Source organism: Typopeltis vanoorti, chromosome 3 (assembly GCF_054136105.1).
Source record: "Typopeltis vanoorti isolate ZY-2024b chromosome 3, IOZ_Tvanoo_1.0, whole genome shotgun sequence".
Taxonomy (NCBI): Eukaryota; Metazoa; Arthropoda; class Arachnida; order Uropygi; family Thelyphonidae; genus Typopeltis; species Typopeltis vanoorti.
The window spans coordinates 173,749,464-173,774,160 of NC_143551.1; the positions used below are offsets into that span (position 1 = coordinate 173,749,464).

General features: G+C 37.4%; 1 protein-coding gene across 5 annotated transcripts in view; it reads left to right on the forward strand.

The window, feature by feature from the left end:
• Positions 1-24,697, forward strand: part of LOC150108743 (twitchin-like) — a 2,666,638-nt gene that overhangs the window by 2,591,856 nt on the left and 50,085 nt on the right. For all 5 annotated transcript variants that reach the window (XM_090390962.1, XM_090390961.1, XM_090390964.1 and 2 more), the window contains 3 exons: positions 18,539-18,695; positions 22,464-22,586; positions 23,814-24,011. In XM_090390962.1, coding sequence (XP_090247088.1) covers positions 18,539-18,695; positions 22,464-22,586; positions 23,814-24,011 — 478 coding nt within the window. The remainder of the gene's footprint in view (positions 1-18,538; positions 18,696-22,463; positions 22,587-23,813; positions 24,012-24,697) is intronic.

Here is a 24,697-nt window from a genome sequence, read left to right on the forward strand (position 1 = left end):
GTATTTGGGAGCGTTCAGGCAGTCTAGGGGTCGATGGCTCTTTATAGAAGAAATGAATAATATATATTTAAAAATTAATTATTTTCGTGATTTTGCGATTAGATAATCATTTAAAATTTAAATATTGCATTTTAATTCATCTTATGCCCGTCTTACACAATCAATTTTCTATTTCAATTATTTAATCATTTGAAAATTTACCATGTCAGATAGAAATAGATGTCAATTTTCTATGTCAGTGAGAAAATAGAGGTTGGCTTGATGTTTAGGGTATCCCTGCATGCATATATGTGTGTATAATAGGGTGCGTTACAAAATTTATATCTTGTAAAGTGGGCAGTGGCCTGAAAAAGTTTGGGAACTTATGGTTTACAGTGATACTGCTGGATTTTGCAAAAGCTTTTGAGAAGATATCGCATGAAATTCTATTCAATAAATTGCAGCATATGGGGATAGATATAAAGTTAGTGAAGTGGAAAAGAGGGTGGTTGATGGAGAGATATCAGAGAAGTTTATTCAGGAGTAGAGTCCAGTAGAAGGCTGGAGACTAGAGGCATTCAACAGGGCTCTATTCTTGGGCCACACTATTTAATGATATGGAAAAGGATTTGAGAGGAACTATTCACTTGTTTACCAATGATGCAAAAATTGGGTAGAGCAATAGTTAATACAGATTAAGTTAAAATTTAGCATCATCTGTATTAACTATTGATTACTTGGATAGACTTGCAGTCTGGGCAAAGGAGAATGGATGTCAGTTTAATGTGGCAAAGTTAAGGTTATGCACTTTGTGGTGAAAAGATTACCAGCTGTGTACCAGATGGATGAAACTGTACTCCAGGAAATTTATGAAGTCAGGAATTTGGAGGTGTTAGTTGGGCAAAGGAGAATGGATGTCAGTTTAATGTGGCAAAGTTAAAGTTATGCACTTTGTGGTGAAAAGATTACCAGCTGTGTACCAGATGGATGAAACTGTACTCCAGGAAATTTATGAAGTCAGGAATTTGGAGGTGTTAGTTGATAGGGAGTTAAAGTTTAGAGGGCATATTGCAAAAGTGGCTAAAACAGTTCATTGGATTACTGGGTTCCTGAAGAATACCCTGACAAGCAGGTTATTATATCTTTTTTACAGAGCCATGGTAAGAACCCCATCTTGACTACTGCATGCAGATCTGGTCACCTTGGTTTCTTGGGGATGAGGAGGTGGAGAGGATTCAGAAGTTAGTGACCAAGATGGCATCAGGTATATGGAATGAACCTTAGGAGAAGGACAGGTTGAAAATTTGTGGCTTATAGAATTGATTGACATCAGAAAAGGGATGATATGATTGAGACATACAAATTACCGAATACTTTTTACAAAATTAATACAGAGGAAATTTTTTAGAATAGGTCTGCGAGTGGGAGAGCTAGGGGCTATTCTTGGAAACTGAGCAAGAGTGCAGTTAGAAGAAAGGTGCCATTATTGTGATTAAGTTCAAAGCAAAGTATGATAGATACTGTGCAAATGTTGGATAGCGGTTGGCTTGATGTTTAGGGTATCCCTCAATGAGTCTCAGGACTTCATAATAATAATAAATTGCACACAAAGATAAAAATAATGACAGTACCAAAAATCTAAACTGTTGAACACACAATGGAAAATGTAAACATTTATTAACCCATTTCCTCCTAACTAGATTGACTTCTGTTATTGTCTGGAATTGACTGATTTCCAATGGTAGGACCAACTTTATGTGCATGTCATTGGCTTATAAATGAGATCCTTATCAGCTATTTTGAAGAACAAAATAACTAATGGGACAGTTTGAAGAACAAGGCATAATCCAAGCAGTATTCAAACCTGGACTTTATGGATATGATATCTTATTTATATAGTAACATAATGTACCCTAAATTCTGTGGATCTGCCAAACAGAATAGCTCAACAACCATCATCTGGCTGTTAAGTTTACCATGAAATTAGAGCAAGAATGCTCTATTCTTCCATTTCCAGATCTAGTGGCTGAAAAAATAGTTGGCAGTAAGTTTTCCATATTTTTTTAACCATTTGCTTACTAATATGTCAAACAATGCTAAATCATGTCATCATATTTATTACCTGGCCAGCATGGTTGGCTAAGTGGTTAGCGTCCACTCTCCAGCCAAAAGGCTGCGGTTTCGAATCTCCTGTTGTAGGCATGGATGTTCGGGATTGTCCGTGAAAATACTAGTGGTGGTGATGGTGAGCAATAGATGGCATTGGTGATGTAGTTCACTGTAGTTGGTGGATTGAGTGGTGAAGACAGAGAGTCATAGAGTGGGTGCCCTCCCTCGACGAGTCTTTGGACTCCTTGAGGTTGTTATAATAATAATAATTATCATTATTACAAAAGACCTTCCTTCCTAAATGGTGAAGTGACAAGAGTTGAAACGTTCCTTAGAAATTATTATGTTATGGAGTCAAAGTTACCATCATGGAGTAAAAGGACTCATTGTGGAAGTTCCATACTCCTTCATGCAAAAAAGATCATCAAACCTTTATTGAAATGTATTCACGGCTTCTACACTCACCACACTCTCCATGCAAAGAACCTGCTTCACACTATTTTTATACTGCTTTCAGGGATGGCCTCTTGTCTCCCTCTACTTTATGAAAATTCTCCTACATATTAATCTCGTAACACCTGCTCACCAACTTGTATCTCTCAATCATATCCAATCTCCTTCCATTTCAAAGGCTCTGAAAGTTGCATTCTCTCAATCTCTCCTTGTATCTAATATTACATAGACCCAAGACTGACATAGTAACCCTTCTCTCGATCCTCATCCCTTTCACAACCAGGCAACCAAATCTTCACGCAGTAGCCCATATATAGCTTGACCAAAGCCATATAAAAGGGAACCATGATATCTTTGCTTTTGTATTTCAATGTTCTCCTAAATGTTGACATAATCAGCAATGTGACTATTAAACGTCCAATATCACTCCCAGATCTCTCATTTTATCCACCTCCTAAGAAATTTCCCAATAATTGTATACCCTGCATCCCAAACCTATCTACCATTTCAGGACCTTGTGCTTTGCATGATTAAACTGATAGATCCACTCACTTACCCAATCATGTAGTCCATTCAGATCCTCCTGCCAGATTATAACTTCTGCTCTACTTCTCATAGTTCTTCCCAACTTTGCATTATTAGCAAACAGCTGGACATCTCCAGATAAGCCAGATCTATTGTCATTAATATACAAGTTAATAAATAATGATCCCAAAACAGATCCTTGTGATACTCCATTAGTGACCTTCCTCTTTTGGGATTCCACTTCTCCATACACAACCTGCTGATACCTATCTGACAGCCAATCAGTTATCCAACTCATCTCTGTAATTTGCCACCTTGTTGCAATATGTAAGCAGTTAGAAGTTTTCCCCACTTGGTTACACTATAAATTAAAGATACCAAGAAATTATATACTTGGTTTAATCCTTTATCCAAGTGTAAGCAAACAAAGTTTGTGCCTGAAATATTTCCAGGACTGGAGCAACTCACATATAGAAGATAATGACTTTATATCACTTGCCTTGTATCCCATAATGCAAAATACATATCCTTACAGACATAATGCTATGTATTATGGGAATGGTCACTACCACTCTTCACTATATAAGTGAAGAGTCTCCAAAAACTCAAGTGATCCCCGAGATCACTCTGAACTCAGCAAGTGCAAGCGATCTGAAGGATCATTTTACTCAGCAGTGGTTTAACTCAGTCACAGGCCCACCCTGCCATGGAGAGGAGCCCTCAGCATTGGCTCTGCCCAATGGCAGGTTCATCCTCACCACCGAGCAGAGCCATAAGCTCAGCAGTGGCCCCATTCAGAGACAGACAAAATATTCCAGGGAAAAGCACCCACCGGCACAATCCCAATAGAGGCCCTGCCAGAAAACGCCAATCCCCAGAGACTCAAGTTGCTCTCTCAAGGCAAAACTCCTCCAAAATCTTAAGCCTCCCTCAGTGGGAGCTAGATCTGGAAGAAACCTTTTAAGCTATTAAAGCCCTTTCCAACTATGAAACAGCTGATTTTATCCTCAGCAATAAGAAAAACATCTTTCAAGACTGCTCTGTTATAAACACCAACATTGGAAGCGACCATCATATGGTACACCAAATAAACTGCCAAAAAGAAAGAAGAAAACTGTTTCAAAGATCAAAGCAAAACATAGATGTACACAAACTCAACATTAAAAAAAGATATATTCCAACACAAACTAAACAATAGATTTAAACATCTTATTATGAACGACAATGCTGATTTATTAGAAAGTTGATATTATTATCCAAAGCCTTTTACAATGCTCATTTGAAATAGCTGGTACCACAGAACAGAAACAAGACAAAATTTCTGAAGAAACAAAAGAGCTTATGAAGAAACGAAGAGAAAAGAAACAATCAATTAACCTAAAGAATAAAATTGAATACACTGAATTGTGCAAAACGACCAGAAAACATATCACAGAAGAAATAAGAAAATTCAATTGTAAATTCATAGAACAAACAATTGAAAACGACCGTAGTCTCAAAAAAGCCAAACAGCAATTGATGAACAGTAATAAACAGATGGTTGCAGTCAAACTACAAGATGGGATATCACCAGAGATAGGTATGCTATAGCAAAAAAGTGTTGAAGAATTTTACTCAATATTATATCAGGATGATGAATTAAATGAAGACAACTATGAAACAGCTGAAGTACCATAGATTCTAACAGAAGAAGCAATGTGGAGCATCCAAAGCTTGCAAAATGGGAAAGCTGCAGGTGAGGATGGAGTTATAGCTGAACTTCGGTGGAGAAATAATCTACAAACTCTTAGCTTTTATTTACTATTTACTTTATGCCTGAAGAAAACTGATGTACCAAGAACATGGGAAAAGGCTACCTTAATTCTGATATATAAAAAAGTGAGGTAGAAGACTTGACGAACTACTGACCTATCAGTCTATTATCAGTGGGTTACAAAGTGTTTACAAAAGTCTTAGCTCATAGGCTTTGTATGACTCTAGACCAAGTACAACCAAAAGAACTGGCAGGCAGGCTTTCGAAGGGGCTTTAGTACAATGGACCATATTCAAGTTGTACAACAGATTATTGAACGATGTAATGAATATCAATTATCACTATGTCTTGGTTTTATTGACTATGAGAAAGCCTTTGATTCGCTAAAAACTTGTGCCATACTTAAAGCATTACGAAACCAACAAGTGGAGGAACATACATCAGAACCATGAAATCATCCCCAATTCATTTCAATGGAAACATCTCTACTGTGGAAATACAGAGAGGTATAAGACAGGGTGACACAATATCTCCAAAATTATTCACAGCATGCCTAGAAGAAATATTCAAACTTCTTGATTGGGAAGAGAAAGGTTTAAGATAAATGGAAGATATTTAAGCCATTATGCTTTGCAGATGATATAGTTATCTTTACTTCAACTGTGCATGAATTACAAACTCATATCCATGAACTCCAAATTGCTAGCACAACAGCTCACCTAAAGATAAAGAAGACCCAAGTTATGTTCAATAGCTATGTCCAACCATAAACAATAAAAATCAATAATGAGGAAATTAAACAAGTAGATCATTACATATACTTAGGACAACAGATATCAATGGAACAAAATATCATGAACGAAATTAAAAGACGCACGATGCTTGGGTGGAAAGCATTTGGAAAATTACATTCAATATTCAAAAGCCAACTACTACCATTATGCCTGAAGAGAAAAGTTTTTAACCAGTGTATTCTTCCTATATTGACATATAGATGTGAAACATGGACACTAAATGCAAAGGAAATTAAGAACAACACAATTTAGTATGGAAAGAAGTATGCTTGGTATCACAAGACTGGATCACAAAAGGATACATTGATAAGAAACCAAACCAAAGTCTCTGACATCATAGGAAGAGTGAAACATTGAAGTGGCAATGGGCTGGGCATATTGCGTGGAGACCAGATCAACAATGGACAAAAGAAGTACTGGATTGGATTCCACAAGAGGAAAAACCACCACAACGCCAACCTAAAGCACAGTGGATTGATGATATCAGATTTGCAGGAGTAACGTGGGAAAGGAGAGCTGTGGACAGACAGTTTTGGAGTAATCTTGGAAAGGCCTTCATCCAGCAGTGCATTGACAATGGCTGATAATGATGATGCATACCCTTGTCCAATGTATTCATCACCTTTGTATAAGTAAGAAGATTGCTAAAACATGATTTTTCTTTAGCAAACCCATGCTGTTCATCAAATAGAATTCTACTGTCGTCCACCCAGTTTTGAATCCTTGTGCTCACTAGTTTCTCCACAACCTTCACCACAACTCCAGACAAACAGATTGGCTTAAAATTCAAAGCCTTAGCCTTCACCGTCTTTATGAAGCAGAACAATTTTGCTATCATTTCACTTCTTTGGAACCTGTGCTAATCTACGACTCATATTGAAAATGTACATTAATGCTGTTATTAACTCCCTGAAAGATTTCCTCAAGGCATACAGTGATATACCATTAAGTCCCATGGCCTTGTTTGACATCAAGTTTACTCAATTCCTCAGATACCTCATGCTCACTCACCATTAGTTGTTCCTTCCCCATTCCCACTGCAACCAAGTTCTGCATTATGTTACAATAACAAGGATAGAATATTTAATGAATTGCTCGTTAAGCACCTCTACTATATCCTTCTAAGTATTTATCATTCTCCCATTATCACTGACCATTGTCATTGACCAACATATATATAAAACTCATCCTCTGATATATATATATATATCAGAGGATGAGTATATATATATATATTATTATTATTATTATTATTATTATTATTCAGGCCTCCATGGAGTCAACAGACTCGTCGTGGGAGGTCCTTCCTAAGAACATAAAGTCTGTCAAGACTCATCGAGGGGAGGTTTCCCCTAAGAAACACAAAGTCTATAATACCACTCCTTAAACTCATTGACCGTTCTCGCCCTCACCACTCTATCAGGCAATTCATTCCACGGATCAACCACCCTCCATGCAAAGAAACCACTCCTCACCCTCTTACTCACAGTTTCCTTTCATAACTTCCAGGGATGGCCTCTTTTCATCACTCCTTCCTGCTGTTCAACCAAGTGAAAGAACTCCCCAGTGTCAACCCTATAACCACCTCTCAACAGTTTAAAAGTCTCAATCATATCACCTCTCCTTCTTCTATCCGTCAAACTCTGCAGTCCACATTCCCTCAGCCGATCCCCATAACCAAAATTGTACAGTCCTCAAACCATCTCTGTCATCCATCTTTGTATCCTTTCCACAGTTAATTTATCCCCTTCAAATCCTGAGGACCAAATCTGAGAACAATAATCCAGTGTGGTCTGATCAGAGACTTATACAACGGAATGATAACCCTCTTATCTCTGCAGGTCAGTGTCCTTCTCATAATTGCAGCAATCCTCAGTGTTACCTTCCCCACCTTTACAATATGTCAACTAAACTTCAGGTTTCTATCAATCATCAACCCCAGATCTCTTGTCTCCCCAACTTCCTCCAGTATAACTCCTCCCATAGAGTATGCAGCATCCCATCAATGGTTCCCAAACCTCAAGACCTTACATTTTGCTGCATTAAACTGAGACCCCATTCATTTGCCCATCTATCTACCTTATTGAAATCCTCTTGCAGGGCTACCACATCTGCACTATTACTAATAATCCTTCCCAGCTTCGCCTCATCTGCAAACAACTGAATATCCTCTTGCAATCCACTGGCAATGTCATTGATATAAAGGTTAAACAATATAGGTCCCAGTACTGAGTCCTGTGGGACCCCACTTGTAACCCTCTGCCTCCTTGAAACTGCTCCACCATACACAACTCTCTGTGATACCTATCGGACAGCCAATCCTGAATCCAGTTGACCAATCTGACATCCAGACCCATGTGCTGCAACTTAAATATCAGCTTATCATGTGGCACCCTGTCAAATGCCTTTGCTAAGTCTAAGAAAATTGTAGTATATGCCTTTCCCTCATCTAATGTTCTTGTAACTTTATTATAAAAGGCTAGCATATTGCTAAAACAAGAGCGCCCTTTCACAAATCTATGTTGACTCTCACAGATAACATTACCCTCATCTTCCCAGGACCCCACTTGTAACCCTCTGCCTCCTTGAAACTGCTCCACCATACACAACTCTCTGTGATACCTATCGGACAGTCAATTCTGAATCCAGTTGACCAATCTGACATCCAGACCCATGTGCTGCAACTTAAATATCAGCTTATCATGTGGCACCCTGTCAAATGCCTTTGCTAAGTCTAAGAAAATTGCAGTATATGCCTTTCCCTCATCTAATGTTCTTGTAACTTTATTATAAAAGGCTAGCATATTGCTAAAACAAGAGCGCCCTTTCACAAATCTATGTTGACTCTCACAGATAACATTACCCTCATCTTCCCAGTGCTATACGGTCCCTCACTACTTTCTCCAAGATCTTAACAACTACTGATGACACACAGACTGGTCTATAATTAGACACTTCCAATCTGTTACCACCCTTATGCAATGGCACTATCTTACCTTCCTTCCATTCCCTGGGCACCTTTGCCGAAGCCAGACTTTCATTGAAAAGCCAGGTTAAAGACACTGTCAGTTCCCTAGCACATTCTCTCAAAACTCGTGGTGAAATACCATCCAGTCCCAAAGCTTTATTCACATCCAGAGTTCTCAGTATCTGAAACACACTCTCCTCCTGTACCTCTAAACCTTGAACCTGCCCTATCCCTCTAGCATTAAAACTGACTCCTCCAGGATGAATATATATATATATATGTATATATTCACATGTATATATATATTCATATATATATATACACACACACACACATATACATATATACAAAATAATGCTGGTGGCCAATATGAAATAAGAGAGTAAAAGTATTGCTTGAAGTCACTCCTGAAGTGAGGGTTTGCTAGAGAAGTTGAAACAGAAGTTAACGAGGCTGAATGTGTGCCATCCATAATCTTGGGATTTTTAGGCTACCATTATTATTTAGATTAGGATGGTTGATCAAAATTGCATTCATACCAAGTTATAGTACAATGTAAGGAACAAGCTCCTTTCCAGTCAGTTTGATGTAGAGTGTTAGCAGTGTGAACAGAGGCCCAGTTTATTAAAACTATTAATTTAATGTGTCTTTTTTTCCACCAGAGTTCAGGCCAGTAGTGTTAATGGTTGACCAAATTAATGTTATTTCTTAATTTATTATGTGTATTGTAATGCAGCTTGTCTGTGTGTGTGTGTGTGTGTGTGTGTGTGTGTGTGTGTGTGTACAGTCCTCATCTTACATCTGGATTCTGTTCCATCCAACAGAACGCAAGTCGGTCAGACATAAGTCAGTACATTAAATCAATAGAGTTATAGGGGTTAGGGACTTAACCGTAATAAGTATACTGTCATTTTAATTTTTAAACCTTATAAATCTGTACTGTGTGTTCTGCCACTATAAAACAGGAGAATAATCACCCAAATCTTCCTCCTCAATCACATCTTCATTACCTTCTCTATGCGAAGGACCAGACTACAGCTCTTCTGGTGTAACCTTTGTTTTTGATGAAAATGCCCAATGTGCTTTGTTTATTCCACTTCTTCTTTTCATCATAAATTTGTTTATAGTGTAAGCAAACGCATCATGTACCTGCTTGACTTTTCTACTAATAAGTAGTGTTCGACATGGTGTCCATGACTTCAGCCATTTTGAGAACATCACTAACTTCATAAAACATTTCTGCAAGACCCTTAACTATAAATTGTTTAACTATCTCTTCTTGTTTCTATTTGCCTTCTTCCTTTTCTTGTTCTTCCTCTTCTGCAACACGACCAATTCCTCTTCGACCAATTCTTCAGGGCACTTTCTATGCGTTGAACTATGTCATCATCATTCACTTCGAGATTCAGATTATTTGCCAGGCCCACTATTTCTTCACTCAATTTACGAAGTTCTTCATTTTCTTCTTCACTGTTTCTTCATTGAATTTGCGAAGGTCTTCATTTTTTTTCAAAACTTCCAAAATCGCGCACAAACGTTTTTAATATTTTTTGCCACTCATACATTGAGAGGTCACTTCATCCCAAGCCACAGCAATATATTTAATGGCATGATAAATATTAAATGCTTTCCAGAATTGCATGAGAGTCTGATCATTTCTTTCAGTGGCAGAAATGGCTTGTGAAAAGTTCTCTGTAGATAATATGCCTTAAACAATGCAAGAACTCCCTGATCCATCAGTTGGATCAATGAAATAGTGTTTGGAGGGAGAAACATCACTTGAACTTGGGGTGAAGATCACAGATGTAGGGTGGATGACCTGGAGCATTGTCAAGAATTAATAAAATTTTAAATTCTACATTTTCTTTCACACAATAACTTTCCATTTCACTCACATAACAGTTGATTAAGGCATCTGCAGACAATTTTTAAGTCGTCCACGACTTCCTATTGCTCCGATAATGAACTGGAAGAATATGCTTCCTAATGTTTTTGAAGGCTCGTGGATTCTCACTGTGCCATATCACAAATGGTTTCAGTTTATATCCAGCCACATTACCCTCTAACAGAATTGTGATACGGTTGTTGAGAGCTTTGAAACCAGGCATAGATTTTAGCTATTTGCAGATGAATGCCTACTCAGGCATTTTTTTCAGAAACAAGAATGTCCTGTCCATATTAAATATTACATATTGCTGTGACAATAATTTTCCTCTGTAATAATTTTATCCAATTTCTCCACAAACTCCTTGGCAGCCTTCTCATCAGCATTTTTATGCAGCGCAAAACGCTACTCGAATCTCATGAACCAATGAGAAGAAGCATTGAATTCGAGTCATAATTGGGGCCCTGCTTTTTCCTTCAACATGTTGAAGAGACTTAGTGCCTTCGCAGTTATGGTCAGTGCTAAGGAGTGTGCCTCTTTTAGTTCAGGTCCTCTATCCATGATGCAAGTAGCTTTTCCATATCACTGACAGGCCCTCGTCGTTGCTTCGTCACTATAGTCGATTTAATGGAGCAGATCCTTTCACAGCCTCTACGATTTTATCCTTATTTTCAAAATGGTCGTCACTGCAGAATGTGACCATCCAAAATCATGTTCAATCACACTGACGAGCTTACCAGCTTCATAACTTGTAACTTTGTTTCAAAATCAATTGCTCACCTCTTTTCCTGTGATTCTTCACTAGATTTTTTGAATGGGTGTGTATGGATCATGTTGTACAAAATATTGTGAAATATTTAACAATAAATACACAAATAACCTATTTCTCAAACACAAAATCAACAGAGGAACTGTTGAAGACGTGACGGCTGCCGAGGGAGATTGCTGCTGAATGCGCTGTTTCCACTGCACATGATGCATGCATTATTGCTAAATAGAAACCTTTTTACTTTACAATCGCTTGTGTCTTGTTCAAAAGTATAGTCATAGTCGAACATATTATTTCTCTTATGGGATCATGGACATATCTTCGAATTGACATAACTTGAACAGACGTAAGTCAAGGGATGACTGTAGTATATGTATGTATGTATGTATGTATGTATATATGTATATATATATATATATATATATATATATATATATTCCAGTTGATGACCTGTTGAAATTTAAGATAATTATTTTGGTATTTTGGTTTATATTAAATTGAAGTTGTTACTCTAGTACAGTAGCTGTCTCCATAATTTTATTATAATGAATGCCGGTCACCGTGTAACTACGAAAGAAACAATACTGCTCCTGAGCCTAATTATCACCCTTTTAGCCTACTCTCCATGCAGTGCTGGTTCCTTTTGAGCAGGTACTCATATCTAGGTACTGCTTTAAGATGCCTTCCCAGTTTATTATAAACACTTGCCTATACAAAGTTCCACATGCTCCCCCTTCTCAGGGTGGACAGGGGTACACAGCATGAGAAAGGTGGATGCTCCAAGAGGAGGTGAGCATGTGTAGGCAGGACAGGAATGGGATGACCAGGGATAAAGAGGAAACAGCTGGAATTGAAAAGGATTTTAAAATGAAGAAGCAGAAAGGGAAATGGCCCCAGTCGAGCATGGAGAGATCACATCGAGTGAGTGGTATCAGTGGAACTAGCTGTAGATCCAGAAATGAGCTGTTGTATTTGTATACCAATGCTAGAAGTATAAGAAACAAGGGAGATGAAATGGTTGCACCAATTGCATCTGTTCACCCAAAGATTGTCGGAATAAGTGAGACATGGTTAGAAGAGGATGACATCCTGACAGGAATAGAGATGGAAGGGTATGATGTGTTTCATGAGGACAGAAGGGGTAAAAAGGGAGGGAGAGTGCTATTGATGATAGAGAAAGAGTTATGTCCATATAAAGTAGAGATGCAAGAGGGAAATAATGCCAGTGGTTTTGAGGCAATATGGTGTGAGATAGAGGTGAATGGAATCAAATACTTGGTGGGATGTTGTTATAGACCAGGTAATGTGGATGGTGGAGATAATGAACTGTATAATAAAATTAGCCAAGTAAATAAGAAAAGGGTGATCGTAATGGGCGATTTTAATTATGGCAATATCGACTGGAATGATGAGAATGATTAGTAAAGAAAATGAGTTTCTTGAGATTCCCCCCCCCCCAACAAGGATTACTCTAAATCCATCACATCAGAGGCACCTCGGAAAAGATTACCAAAATCTTAAAAAAAATATGACCTGACCTCCTGTTACAAACCTTACAGAAAATTGGCATCCCTTATCCGCTCCACTAAAGACCAAACACTTTCCCTAGACCTACCTGGTGTTTACCAGGTCCCTTGCAGTTGTAAACTGTCTTACTTTGGCCAAACAGGCAGGACAGCGAATATCAGAATTTTGGAACACAAGGACTACATCCGGTTTCACAAATACAGTCATTCTGGGCTTGCGGACCATGCTCTGGATACACGCCACAGAATATGGTGGAAGAAAGCTACAGTGATACACCGTAGCAAATACAAATTTGAAAGACTCTTTATGGAATCAGCCTCAGTTCTAAGAAATTCTCCAAACCTCAACAAATTTGGTTGTATGCGACTGCCCCAAATTTGGGAGGCCTACATCTGCAGACCTTCAACCCAACAGCCAAGAACACCTACTTAGCCCGCTAGAGGGCACCATCAGGACTGTTAGGAGAACAATAGCTTCATCTCTTCATTCCCAGTTTCTGTGTTGTAGTGCCTACGTGCACATAACTTTTTTGTAAGTTCCTTTAGAAAATGGCAATGTGACGTTGCCGAAATATCGGAAAATATTTATTAAAGTTTAATTTAATTTATATCCTTAACTACGTTGTTCTATTCCTTAAGTGTTTTAATAATGCATAACCAACGTATAAGCCTGTCTACGAGTACTCAAAGTATTATAAAGCATCTTCCTTTCTTTTAATATTTTCAGCCTGCATATGGTCACAATGTATGCAACCAAGCCCAGCACATCTTATTTTCCCTGGCTATTTATATTCACTCTTTCACTGAAAAATAATTTAGTTTCTTCGGGTACAAACAACACATTGATTTATGGGTGATTGTGATAGGCTTTATGACCATCATAATCCTTCATAAATTGATACACTACATACTGTTTTTCCAACATAGTTTGTGGAATAATTTGCATTCAATGCTCTCTTCCCTCTCCTCATCTCATGCCTTTGCAACAGACTCATAGTCTTAACTCTAATATGAAAAAAAAAAAAGAAAGGTAGCATGCATGCACAGATTGAATGAATTTGAAGTATTTGAAGTTAGGTATGTAAAATATTGTGAAAGAATGTTGTGAGAGTGCATTTCCCATAATTATTATTATACTGCATAAGTGTCGAATATAATGTTTACTCAAGTAGTCAGAAAAACATTGATAAGTAGGAGGGAGAAAGAGACTTTCATGATAAAAGCTATAGTAACAACACATCTGGACTACTTTACAAGATTATTCAATCACCAGGTTTTTTGGAGTATGAGGAAGCTCTGAGAAACAATCACAGCAAACAAAAGGAGTAATATCAGTACTGTGTAATCTCAGCTGTGAGGATAGATTTAGGAACATAATTTCCAGAATCTGATAAACAGGAAGAGAAGAAATTAGCTAATTGAGGATCATATAAGATTTATCAATGACCAGAAAGAGAGGAAAGCAATAAACTTGAAGTCATCAGTAGAAATTATATAAAGGTATATTGAGCAAGGAAGGGAAGAATGGATTTATTGCTCAGAGATTAGCAGGTAAGTCCAAAACATTGCATGTTACCTGCTAATCTACTTCAGATTCATGAATGAATCTGAAGTAATTTGAAGTAGGATATGAAAAATATTGTGAAACTGTGAGAATACACTGCCCATAATAATTTAAATTATTATTATTATTATATAACACTTCCTTCAAGAAGTCCAAGGCCTAATTGTAGGAGGACACTCTGTGTCATAGGACAGGAACTACTTTGAGCCCTTTTCTTGTGTATCAAGTTAGCAGAGGACAGAGAAACTATGCCTATTACAGATAGGCAAGACGTGATATTTAGTGGGGTGTTGCTACAAACCAAGGAGCACAGACGGTGGGGACAAGGAGATGTTTAGACAGTTGAGCTTGGAAAGTGCAAGAAGAATGATTGTTATGGGAGATTTTAACTACAGCAGTATAAATTGGGAAGCAGAAGATGCATCTTGCAATAAGGGAATGAAATTTCTAGAATTCTTGAGGGACAAATATCTTAGGTAACATGTAATAGAGGGAACAAGAGGTTCAAGAGTTTTGGATTTGGTTATAGATTAGAAAAGCTGATAATAAGTGAGATGACATATCACTTATTATCCACCATCTAGCAGTCACCATTAATATTTTTGTCTATTGATTGCATACTGAGTGCAGATAAGATCAGCTAACTCACCTTCAATTTAAAAGGCCCATATAAAGATTCCACTCTTCATGACAAGAATTGAACACATGTCCAAGGGAAACATCCCATCATTCTTCTAATTATTATTATTATGTGACACCTCAAAGGAGTCAAAGGATTTATCATGGGAGGGCACTCCACTTCACCCTGCTACACATATCTAACCATCTCCCGTACTACTTAATTATCCTACTTATTCTAAAGACTACTAGTCTTTTGCAACTAGAAAGTATGGTTTTCCAATAATATCACAAAGTAAGTATTATACTTTTATTGTATGGTTGAAACAATTAATATAATAAGTTTTTTTATCTTTACATATGAATGATAAGAAAATGTGAATAACAGATGGCTTTTTGTCATTTAGAAATGTATGATAATTCTTATCAAGTATGGTTATGATTATTTTATAACACTGCAGAACATGTTCGCCATAGGACAGGAACTACTTTGAGCCCTTTTGTTCTGTATCAAGTTAGCAGAGGACAGAGAAACTATGCCTATTACAGATAGGCAAGACAGGATATTTAGTGGGGTGTTGCTACAAATCAAGGAGCACAGAGGGTGGGGACCAGGAGATGTTTAGACAGTTGAGCTTGGCAAGTGCAAGAAATATGATTGTTATGGAAGATTTGTCAGTATAAATTGGGAAGCAGAAGATGCATCTTCCATTAAGGGAATGGAATTTCTAGAATTCTTGAAAGACAAATGTCTTAGGCAACATGTAATAGAGGGAACAAGAGGTTCAAGAGTTTTGAATTTGGTCATAGCATTAGAAAAGCTGATAATAAGTGAGATGACATCTCTCCGACCAGTTGGAGAGAGTGACCATGTGGTTTTCACTTGGAAGATGAATAGACATGCAGGAGTATCAAAGAGACAGGAATATATGTGGAATTATAAGGCAGGTGATTACAATAGTCTTAGACATCAACTTGGAGAAGCTTCATGGAGGGAGGAATTGGAAGGCCAGGATATCATTAGTGCTTGGGAAATTGAAATGAAGGAATATTTGTTAACAGCAATAGTAAGCTGTATTCCACAAGTGAAGAAGAGAACACAATTTGGTGTAAAGTGGATGACAAACAATATTAAACAGGAATTGCATGTGAAAAAGAGGCTATGGAAGAGATATAAGGAGACAGGTGAAGGTCAGATGCATGAAGAATATAAGACACAGGCAAGGAGAGTGACTAGTATGGTAAGGAAGGCAAATCTGGAATATGAGAAGAGATTGGCCCTAAGATCCAAAGAAAATCCTAGGGAATTTTTTTGCTGTGTAGCCAGTAGGAGGAGAAATGATTGTGGAAGAATGACATTGTGGGATAAAAATGGAATAGAGTGACTGATGCAGAGAACATAGTGGAATTGTTCAATGAACACTTTATTGGTGTATTTCCTCCTGGAGGAGTACATTTTAATACTAGAGGGATAGGGCAGGTTCGAGGTCTGGAGGTACAGGAGGAGAGTGTGTTTCAGATACTGAGTACTCTGGATGTCAGTAAAGCTGCGGGACTGGATGGTATTTCACCACGAGTTTTGAGAGAATGTGCTAAGCAACTGAAGCTCCTTTGACATTGCTTTTCAGTGAAAGTCTGGCTACATAAAAGGTGCCCAGGGAATGGAAGGAAGGTAAGATAGTGCCATTGCATAAGGGCGGTAGCAGACTGGAAGTGTCTAATTATAGGCTAGTTTGTGTGTCATCAGTAGTTCTTAAGATTTTGGAGAAATTAGTTAGCCACCATATACAACATTGGGCAGATGAGGGTAATGTTATCTGTGAGAGTCAACATGGATTTGTGAGGGGATGCTCTTGTTTTAGTAATATGCTAGCCTTTTATAATAAAGTTACAAGAGCAAGGAAAGCATGGAGGCCTTGCTCCATCATCCCAACCTGAATCATAATGACTGTATATCTATATCAAAAATCTGGGAAAGTCTAATCAAGATTACTCATTAATTTTTTTAAATTTTTATTTATTTATTTATTTATTTTTTAATCATGTCTCTACTTCAAAATATTCCGTTTCATACAGTGATATAACATCGCGTGGCATGTTCTATTTTAAAAGATCTATTGTTAATATTCTAGCTTGTATTTTTTATAACTGTTCTTGTAATACCACTGAGGATGGTCTGCTATTTCCAGACCGAAATATTTGGTTAATTAAATATCTTTCTTGCGTTTACATGCATTTATCATTCACAAGAGCAGTAGATGAGGGAAACATATACTGCCATTTTCTTTGATTTAGTGAAGGCATTTGACAGGGTGCCATATGATAAGCTGATATTTAAGTTGTAGCACATGGGTTTGAATGTCAGGTTAGTCAACGGGATTCAGGATTGGCTGTCCGATAGGTATCAGAGAGTTGTGTATGGTGGGGGCAGTTTCTAAGAGGCAGAGGGTTACAAGTGGGGGCCCCACAGAGCTCAGTACTTGGACCTATATTGTTTAACCTTTATATCAATGACATTGTCAGTGGATTGCAAGAGGATATTCAGGTGTTTGCAGATGATGCGAAGCTGGAAAGGGTTATTAGTAATAGTGCAGATGTGGTAGTCATGCAAGAGGATTTCAATTAGCTAGACAGATGGGCAAATGAATGGGGTATCAGTTTAATGCAGCAAAATGTAAGGTCTTGAGGTTTGGGAAACATCGATGGGATGATGCATACTCTATGGAAGGAGATATACTGGAGGAAGTAGGGGAGACAAGAGTTCTGGCGTTGATGATTGATAGAAACCTGAAATTTGAGGGACATATTGCAAAGGTGGTGAAGGTAACACAAAGGATTGCTGCAATAATGAGAATGACGCTGACCTGCAGAGAATAAAAGAGTTATCATTCCATTGTATAAGACCCTGATCAAACCACACTTAGACTATTGTTCTCAGATTTGGTCTCCAGGATTTGAAGGGCATAAATTAACTGTGGAAAGGGTACAGAGGTGGATAACAAAGACAGGTTCAGGACTATACAATGTTAGTTATGGAGCTCGGCTGAGGGAATGTGGACTGCAGAGTTTGGTGGATAGAAGATGGAGAGGTGATACAATTGAGACTTTTCAACTGTTGAGAGGTGGTTACAGGGTTGACACTGGGGAGTTCTTTCACTTGGTTGAACAGCGGGAAGGAGTGATGACAAGAGGCCATCCCTGGAATTTATGAAAGGAAACTGTGAGTAAGAGGGTGAGAAGTGGTTTCTTTGCATGGAGGGTGGTTGAGCCGTGGAATGCATTGCCTGATAGAGTGGTGAGGGTGAGAACGGTCAATGAGTTTAAGGAGTGGTATGATAGACTTTGTGTTTCCCGGGAGGGACCTCCCACATTGAGTTGATAGACCTGTGTTTCCTAGGAAGGACCTCCCGGGGTGAGTCTTTTGACTCCTTGCAGCCCTAAATAATAATAATAAAATATCATCCATTAGGTTAACAGTATAATGTAATAATTCTTGATTTTAGCAGAATTTTATTGTGTGAAAGCACTTGTCAATGATACCATGATTGACCATAAAACAAAATTAATCCATATGTTACTTGATTTGATTCTCTAGCGTGTTCATTCCTCAGACGTAATTGATTTGAAATATAAAAATGGAGTTGCTACTCTTATGATTGCTGAAGTTTTTCCAGAAGATGAAGGCGAATATGCATGTAAAGCTACAAATTCTGTTGGAAGTGTCTCCACAACTTGTAAACTTAGTGTTTTACGTAAGTAGCTCTAGTATTCAGGTTCTTGGTTTTATTATTATTATTATTATTATCACTGAATATATAGATTTTTTTTATAAAATATTATAGTTTCAGTTACATGCATTCTAACTGTATGCAGGAAGAAATAGGGTAAAATAGTTTTAACAAAAAAGTAGTAATGACTAAATCTTCACAGAGTCTTGATACATATTAAGGGAGTCTCTGTCAATCTGCTCCATATCTACCATATTGAACTAGAAATTGCTCATGCTCTTAAGCATTCACCACACATTCTGGAAATTCATTCCACTTATCTACCACTCTCTACGTAGCCAACCTGGTTAGCCACATAGAGAGCGGTAGATAAGTGGAATGAATTTCCAGAATGTGTGGTGAATGCTTAAGAGCATGAGCAATTTCTAGTTCAATATGGTAGATATGGTGCAGATTGACAGAGACTCCCTTAATATGTCTCAAGACTCTGTGATGATTATTATTTTGAGTAGAAAGCAGATACACCTTCAAATCATTTAAAAGAGGTCACACGGTAACACTCAACAGGATAAAAGGCAAAAGGATGTGCTATGCAAAATGTGTTTGAAGGAAGCTCTTTTAATGAAGGAATAAAGTTGCAAACTTGGATGTCTTGTAATGTCTCAAAGACATCACTAAATGATTTCATACAGGAAAGAATTATTGGAAAGCTTGAATAGGGCTGCAGAATTACTGATATTACTAGAGAGTTTGGAACTCACATAGTGTTATATCCAGGCTCTGGGTAGCATTTCAGACCAACAATGGAATGTATTCCATACTTTGCTAAGAGGTCACTCTAACATGGAGCACGAAGACAGATTTTTGATTATAACAGCAAAACATAGTCAGTGCACCATGGCAGGTCAGCTAGCAAGTCTGCTTCATTCAAGTGCAGGTATGCAGATATCTTGACAAACTGTGGCAAGATGTCTGCAACAATAGGCCTATACATATGAAGGTCTGTAGTCTGTGTCTTTCAATCCACAGCTCATCGTAGATCACATTTTCAGTGACATTGTATTCATAGCAACTGGACAAGACACCAATGGGCTAATATACTCTTTATAGATGAGAGTCGTTTTAGTCTCCTCCAATTTTAGATGACACTTGATCTGGTGTGAAAGTGGTACTGCTTACCATCACAAGAATGTTCTTGAAAGAGATTGACATGGTGGTACTGGAGTCATTGTGTGGGGTCACATTATGCTTAATGGATGTACCGAGCTACAAGTACTGGAAAAAGGGTACACTACGACTGGCGAACGATATTGCAATAAAGCTCTTCAATGTCATGTTCGATTGTTCTGTGGTGCTGCAGGTGAAGAATTCATTTTTATGGATGAAAATACTATGCCACATCGTATACAAGCAGTAGGCTTACTTCTGGAGACTGAGGATATTAATCGAATTGAGTGGCCAGCAAGCTGCCCAGATCTCAGCCATAGAACATGTTTGGAATGCATTAGGGAGACGTATTGTTTCTCGAAATTCAGGAAAAAAACATGGCCTTTGCCTTGCTTTCAAGGAGGAGTAGGCCAGTTTGCCTCAAGAACTCCTGAATCACTTGTTGTTAAGCATGGTACAACATTGTGAAAGCTGCATTGCACTTTCGGATGGACAAATTCCATACTGAAATGTCTCTCTGCATAGTTTTCTATAAGCACTGCACATTAATTCCTTAACTACAACCTTAGGAAATTTGTAACTTTTGCAAAAATTGTATTTTTGTGCAGTATAATTTATTACTATGCTGGCAATAAATTTATGTCCATATTTGGCTGTAGTCATGAACATTTTTTCATACACAGATAAAAATGTAGTTTGTCCTTAGCTTTTGAGCACTAGTGTATGTAGCCTAATGAATGCTTTATATACCAGAACTGTAACTGTTTTTCTTTTACATGTCAATGTTCTACATTTCAAGTGAAGTTATAATAGCAGAAACTGATTTTTGCATCACAAAACTGGTGACTATTCCAGAATACTGCTTCCCTCAATACCCAACTTCCTATTAAGATCTCTGTATCCAGAAGTTTATTTTTGTTATATTAATGATAATATAAATAAACTAATTAATATTGTTTTCTCTAATCTTGTTTAGTGTCAAAGAACAGATATATTGTATTAATTATTGTAGTGTTCTTATCCTATCCTTACTAGTGCTTTCATAAGCCGGCCTGGTTGGCCATATCCGCTCTCCAGCTGAAAGGCTGCAGGTTCGAATCCCTCCGTGGGCATGCATGTTTGTGATTGTCTTTGAAAATATTAGTTGTCGTCGTGGGCGATGTAGATGATGTGGTTCGCTGTAGTTGGTGGATTGAGTGATTGAGACAGTTGTGGAGTGGGTGTCCTCCCTCGATGAGTCTTTGGACTCCCTGGAGGTGTGATGTAATAATAATAATAATAATGCAATTGGAAGAATAACTGTGTGACTGTGCACTTTTCTTCAAATCATGGGAGTTCAAATCTTGTCTTGGTTTTGATCAAGGTAAATTAGCACATCTCAGATAAAAATGGCAGGTCCATCCTTCAAAAAAAAAAAGCATCAAATAGACATACTTGCTGGAAAACACACAATTAACAAAAATTATGTAAGCACTTTAGTCTTAGTTGATTGATTTGGCAGAAGACTTATAAATCACAATAATTTAATTTTTCTCTTAATTTATTTATATAACATAACAGTGCTAAAATAACTTCAAGATATAGAAGTTTTAATTGCAAATTGTATATCAAAAGAGCAATATTCTGGAAGAATCACAACTGGTGTGATGCAGAAGTTTATTTCTGAACTATTATTACATACCTGGCATGCAGAACATCGATTTGTAGAAGAAAAAGTACACACAGATAGCATTAGCATATTCTTAATAGCAATGATGGTGCATTATTATAATAACTGGTATTCGCTGGCCTGGCTGGCAGAGTAATTAGCATATCCGCTCTCCAGCCAAAAGGCTGCGGGTTCGAATCCCATTGTGGGCATGGATTTTTGTGATTGTCTGTGGAAAAACTAGTGGTGATAGTCAGCAGTATATAGTGTTGTTGTAGTTGGTGGACTGGGTGGTGGAGAGCTGTAGAGCAGGTGCCCTTCCTCGATGAGAGTATGGACTCCCTGCAGGTGTCAAATAAATAATAATAAATTCATGATGTAACATATTACATCATGTTAAATATATTTAACATATTATTAAATTACTCTGGAATAATTTAATAATATGTGACACCTTTTGGCAACTCATATAGGTAAATATAACTTCTCCATTTCTTCCACCTTGGTATCACCACCACTGGGTCTGGCTCCCGCTGATGAGACCTCAATAAAGGTCTAAACCGGTCTGGATAGTGGCCCTTCCCTTAATGCATAGCATTATACATGTCCACAAGGAGATGTGCTTTGCATTATGGGAGATACTAAGGCAAGTGATGAGAACTTATACTACCTTTACCACAAGTTCTGCCAGTCCTGAAGATACTTCAGGCACAAACTTTGTTTGCTTACACTTGGATAAAGGATTAAACTAAATATATGAGAGCGAGAACGGTCAATGAGTTTAAGGAGTGGTATGATAGACTTTGTGTTTCTTAGGGGGGGCCTCCCCTTGATGAGTCTAACCAAGTGAAAAAACTTTCAACATTTTGTCCAGTTTTGAACCTATTTATGTGATTTTTAATACATATTTATGTGATTTAGGAAATGTTATCAAAATATTCTCTATGTAATATACTTTTTCTGTTTTTATTTTACAGCAATGGAATCTCAGAAAGCTGGTGAAAAAGCTGCAGGATCCAAACCACCTAGAATCATTGAGCATCTGAAAAGTTCAACAGTGAAGGATGGTGATGCCGTAACTCTACGTTGTACAATCAAATGTAAGCATTTTCATTAATAGTATAATTCTATAATGAAACGTAAGCATTTTCATTAATAGTATGCATTGTACAATGAAATGTAAGCATTTTCGATCAAATGTAAGCATTTTCAATAATAGTATGGAAAAAATTATTTGACATATAGTGTGCCCTGAGGATCTGTTTTGTGGGATATTGCTGTTTAAGTTTGATGTTAATCATATCAGGAAGGGTTTGAATGAGGGACATGCAGTTGTTTGCGGATGATGCAAAATTGGGAAGTATGAGGATTTATAAAGATGTTTTGACTTTACAGGAGGACTTGAATAGACTGGGTGAATGGGTAAGTGAATGAAATTACCAGTTCAATATTGCAAAGTTTTAAAATTTTGAAAGATCAAATGCAGAGTATATAGTTGGCAAAGGTATTTTGGAGGAGGTAAAGGAACTGGTGTGCTATTCTAACATTGTGAGGATAGCACACCAGATTATGACAATAATGCAGAGGATACCAATATGTAAAATTAAGGAAATTATGTTTCCATTATATAAGGCCTTGATCTGTCCACATGTGAATTACTGGGCATAGATTTGGTCACCTAGCTTTCATAAGCATGAGAAGATATTGGAAATGGCCCAGAGTCAACTGACTAAGGTGGTTTCTGATCTTTGGAATGTTGAGCATGAAGAAAGATTGAGGAAATGGAGTTTTGCAGGGTCTAGTAAATAGGAGGATTAGGAGGGAAGATTTGATCGAGACATAAATTATTAATAGAGATTATTAGATTAATGTGGGAGGGAAATTTTTTTTCTGGAAGCTGTAGAGAGTGTAAGAAGAAGGGGAGGGGGGAATAAGAAGGGTTTTTTTGTATGGAGTGTGGCAGGCCATTGGAATGTGTTACCTAAGAGCGTGGAAAATGGCATTTAAGGTACAGTTTCATTAGTTGTGTGTGTGTGCGTGTGTGTGTGTGTGTGTGTGTGAGTGAGTGACTGTGGTGAGACCTCCAATAATGAGTCTTTTGACTCCATAGAGGTGAGATTATGATGATAATAAACTTTTTTATGTTCATTCTGTATACTCTGAATAAATTGTACTTTCCATGACTGTATGTTGTGAATAGGAAATTTATGTTAATGCTGTTGTAATTAATTATTTTATCTATTGTTTTTTTTTTCCTGCTTTGTAAAAGGGTGGCATCAGATTCATATAAATAACTTACATGATAATTATCATTATTAATTTTTCAGGTACATCTGCATTTGATACTGTGTGGCTACATAATGATAAAGAAATAAAATCGAGTGATGATTTCCAGTATAAGCATGATGGTGATGTATTCCAGCTTATAATTCCAGAAATCTTCCCTGAAGACACTGGTATTTATACCTGTGAAGCCTTTAATGATGTAGGAGAAGCATTTAGTAGTTGTACGCTGGAGGTTTTAGGTAAGTGTTTGTAAATTTTAGTTCTGTGTTAGCAGTCCTCTGATGGTAACCTTCTTTTTTTATCTTGTGCAAAATTAAAATATTGAAGTGATTTTACCAGTCAAAGTATTTGAGGTATTAGGGCTATTATAGTGAAGTGTGAGTACTAAGGCAGAATCAGACTATAATTTTGGAAGATGGTAAAATAATTAGCTTATATTAGAGAGATTCCTTAAAACATATGCAGTGTAAGGAAAATAAAGAATTAAGAAATAGTTATTACATTTTTAAGATTTTATGATTTTTAGATATAATTTATTTGGGTCTCCTATTTCTCCTATTTGGGTTACCTTTACCGTATACAGAAAACCCACACACACAGGCAGATACATTCACAAACTCTCCCACCACCACTACCCCTCTCAACAATATGGCATCATTAAAACTCTTACCAAGAGAGCCCACAATCTGTTCCAGTGGAACCGCCCTCACTAATGAGCTTAACCACATACACAGCACTTTCCTCTCCAATGGCTACAGCGATCACAGTATCAAAAAAATAATCAACTCCTCCCCCATTCCCCTTCCTTCTCGTCAACAAGATTTTAAAAATGCCATCACCATACCCTACATCCGTGGCACATCTGAAAAAATAGCCAAGATACTAAAACAGTACAATCTACACACAGCATATAAGCCCCACCGCA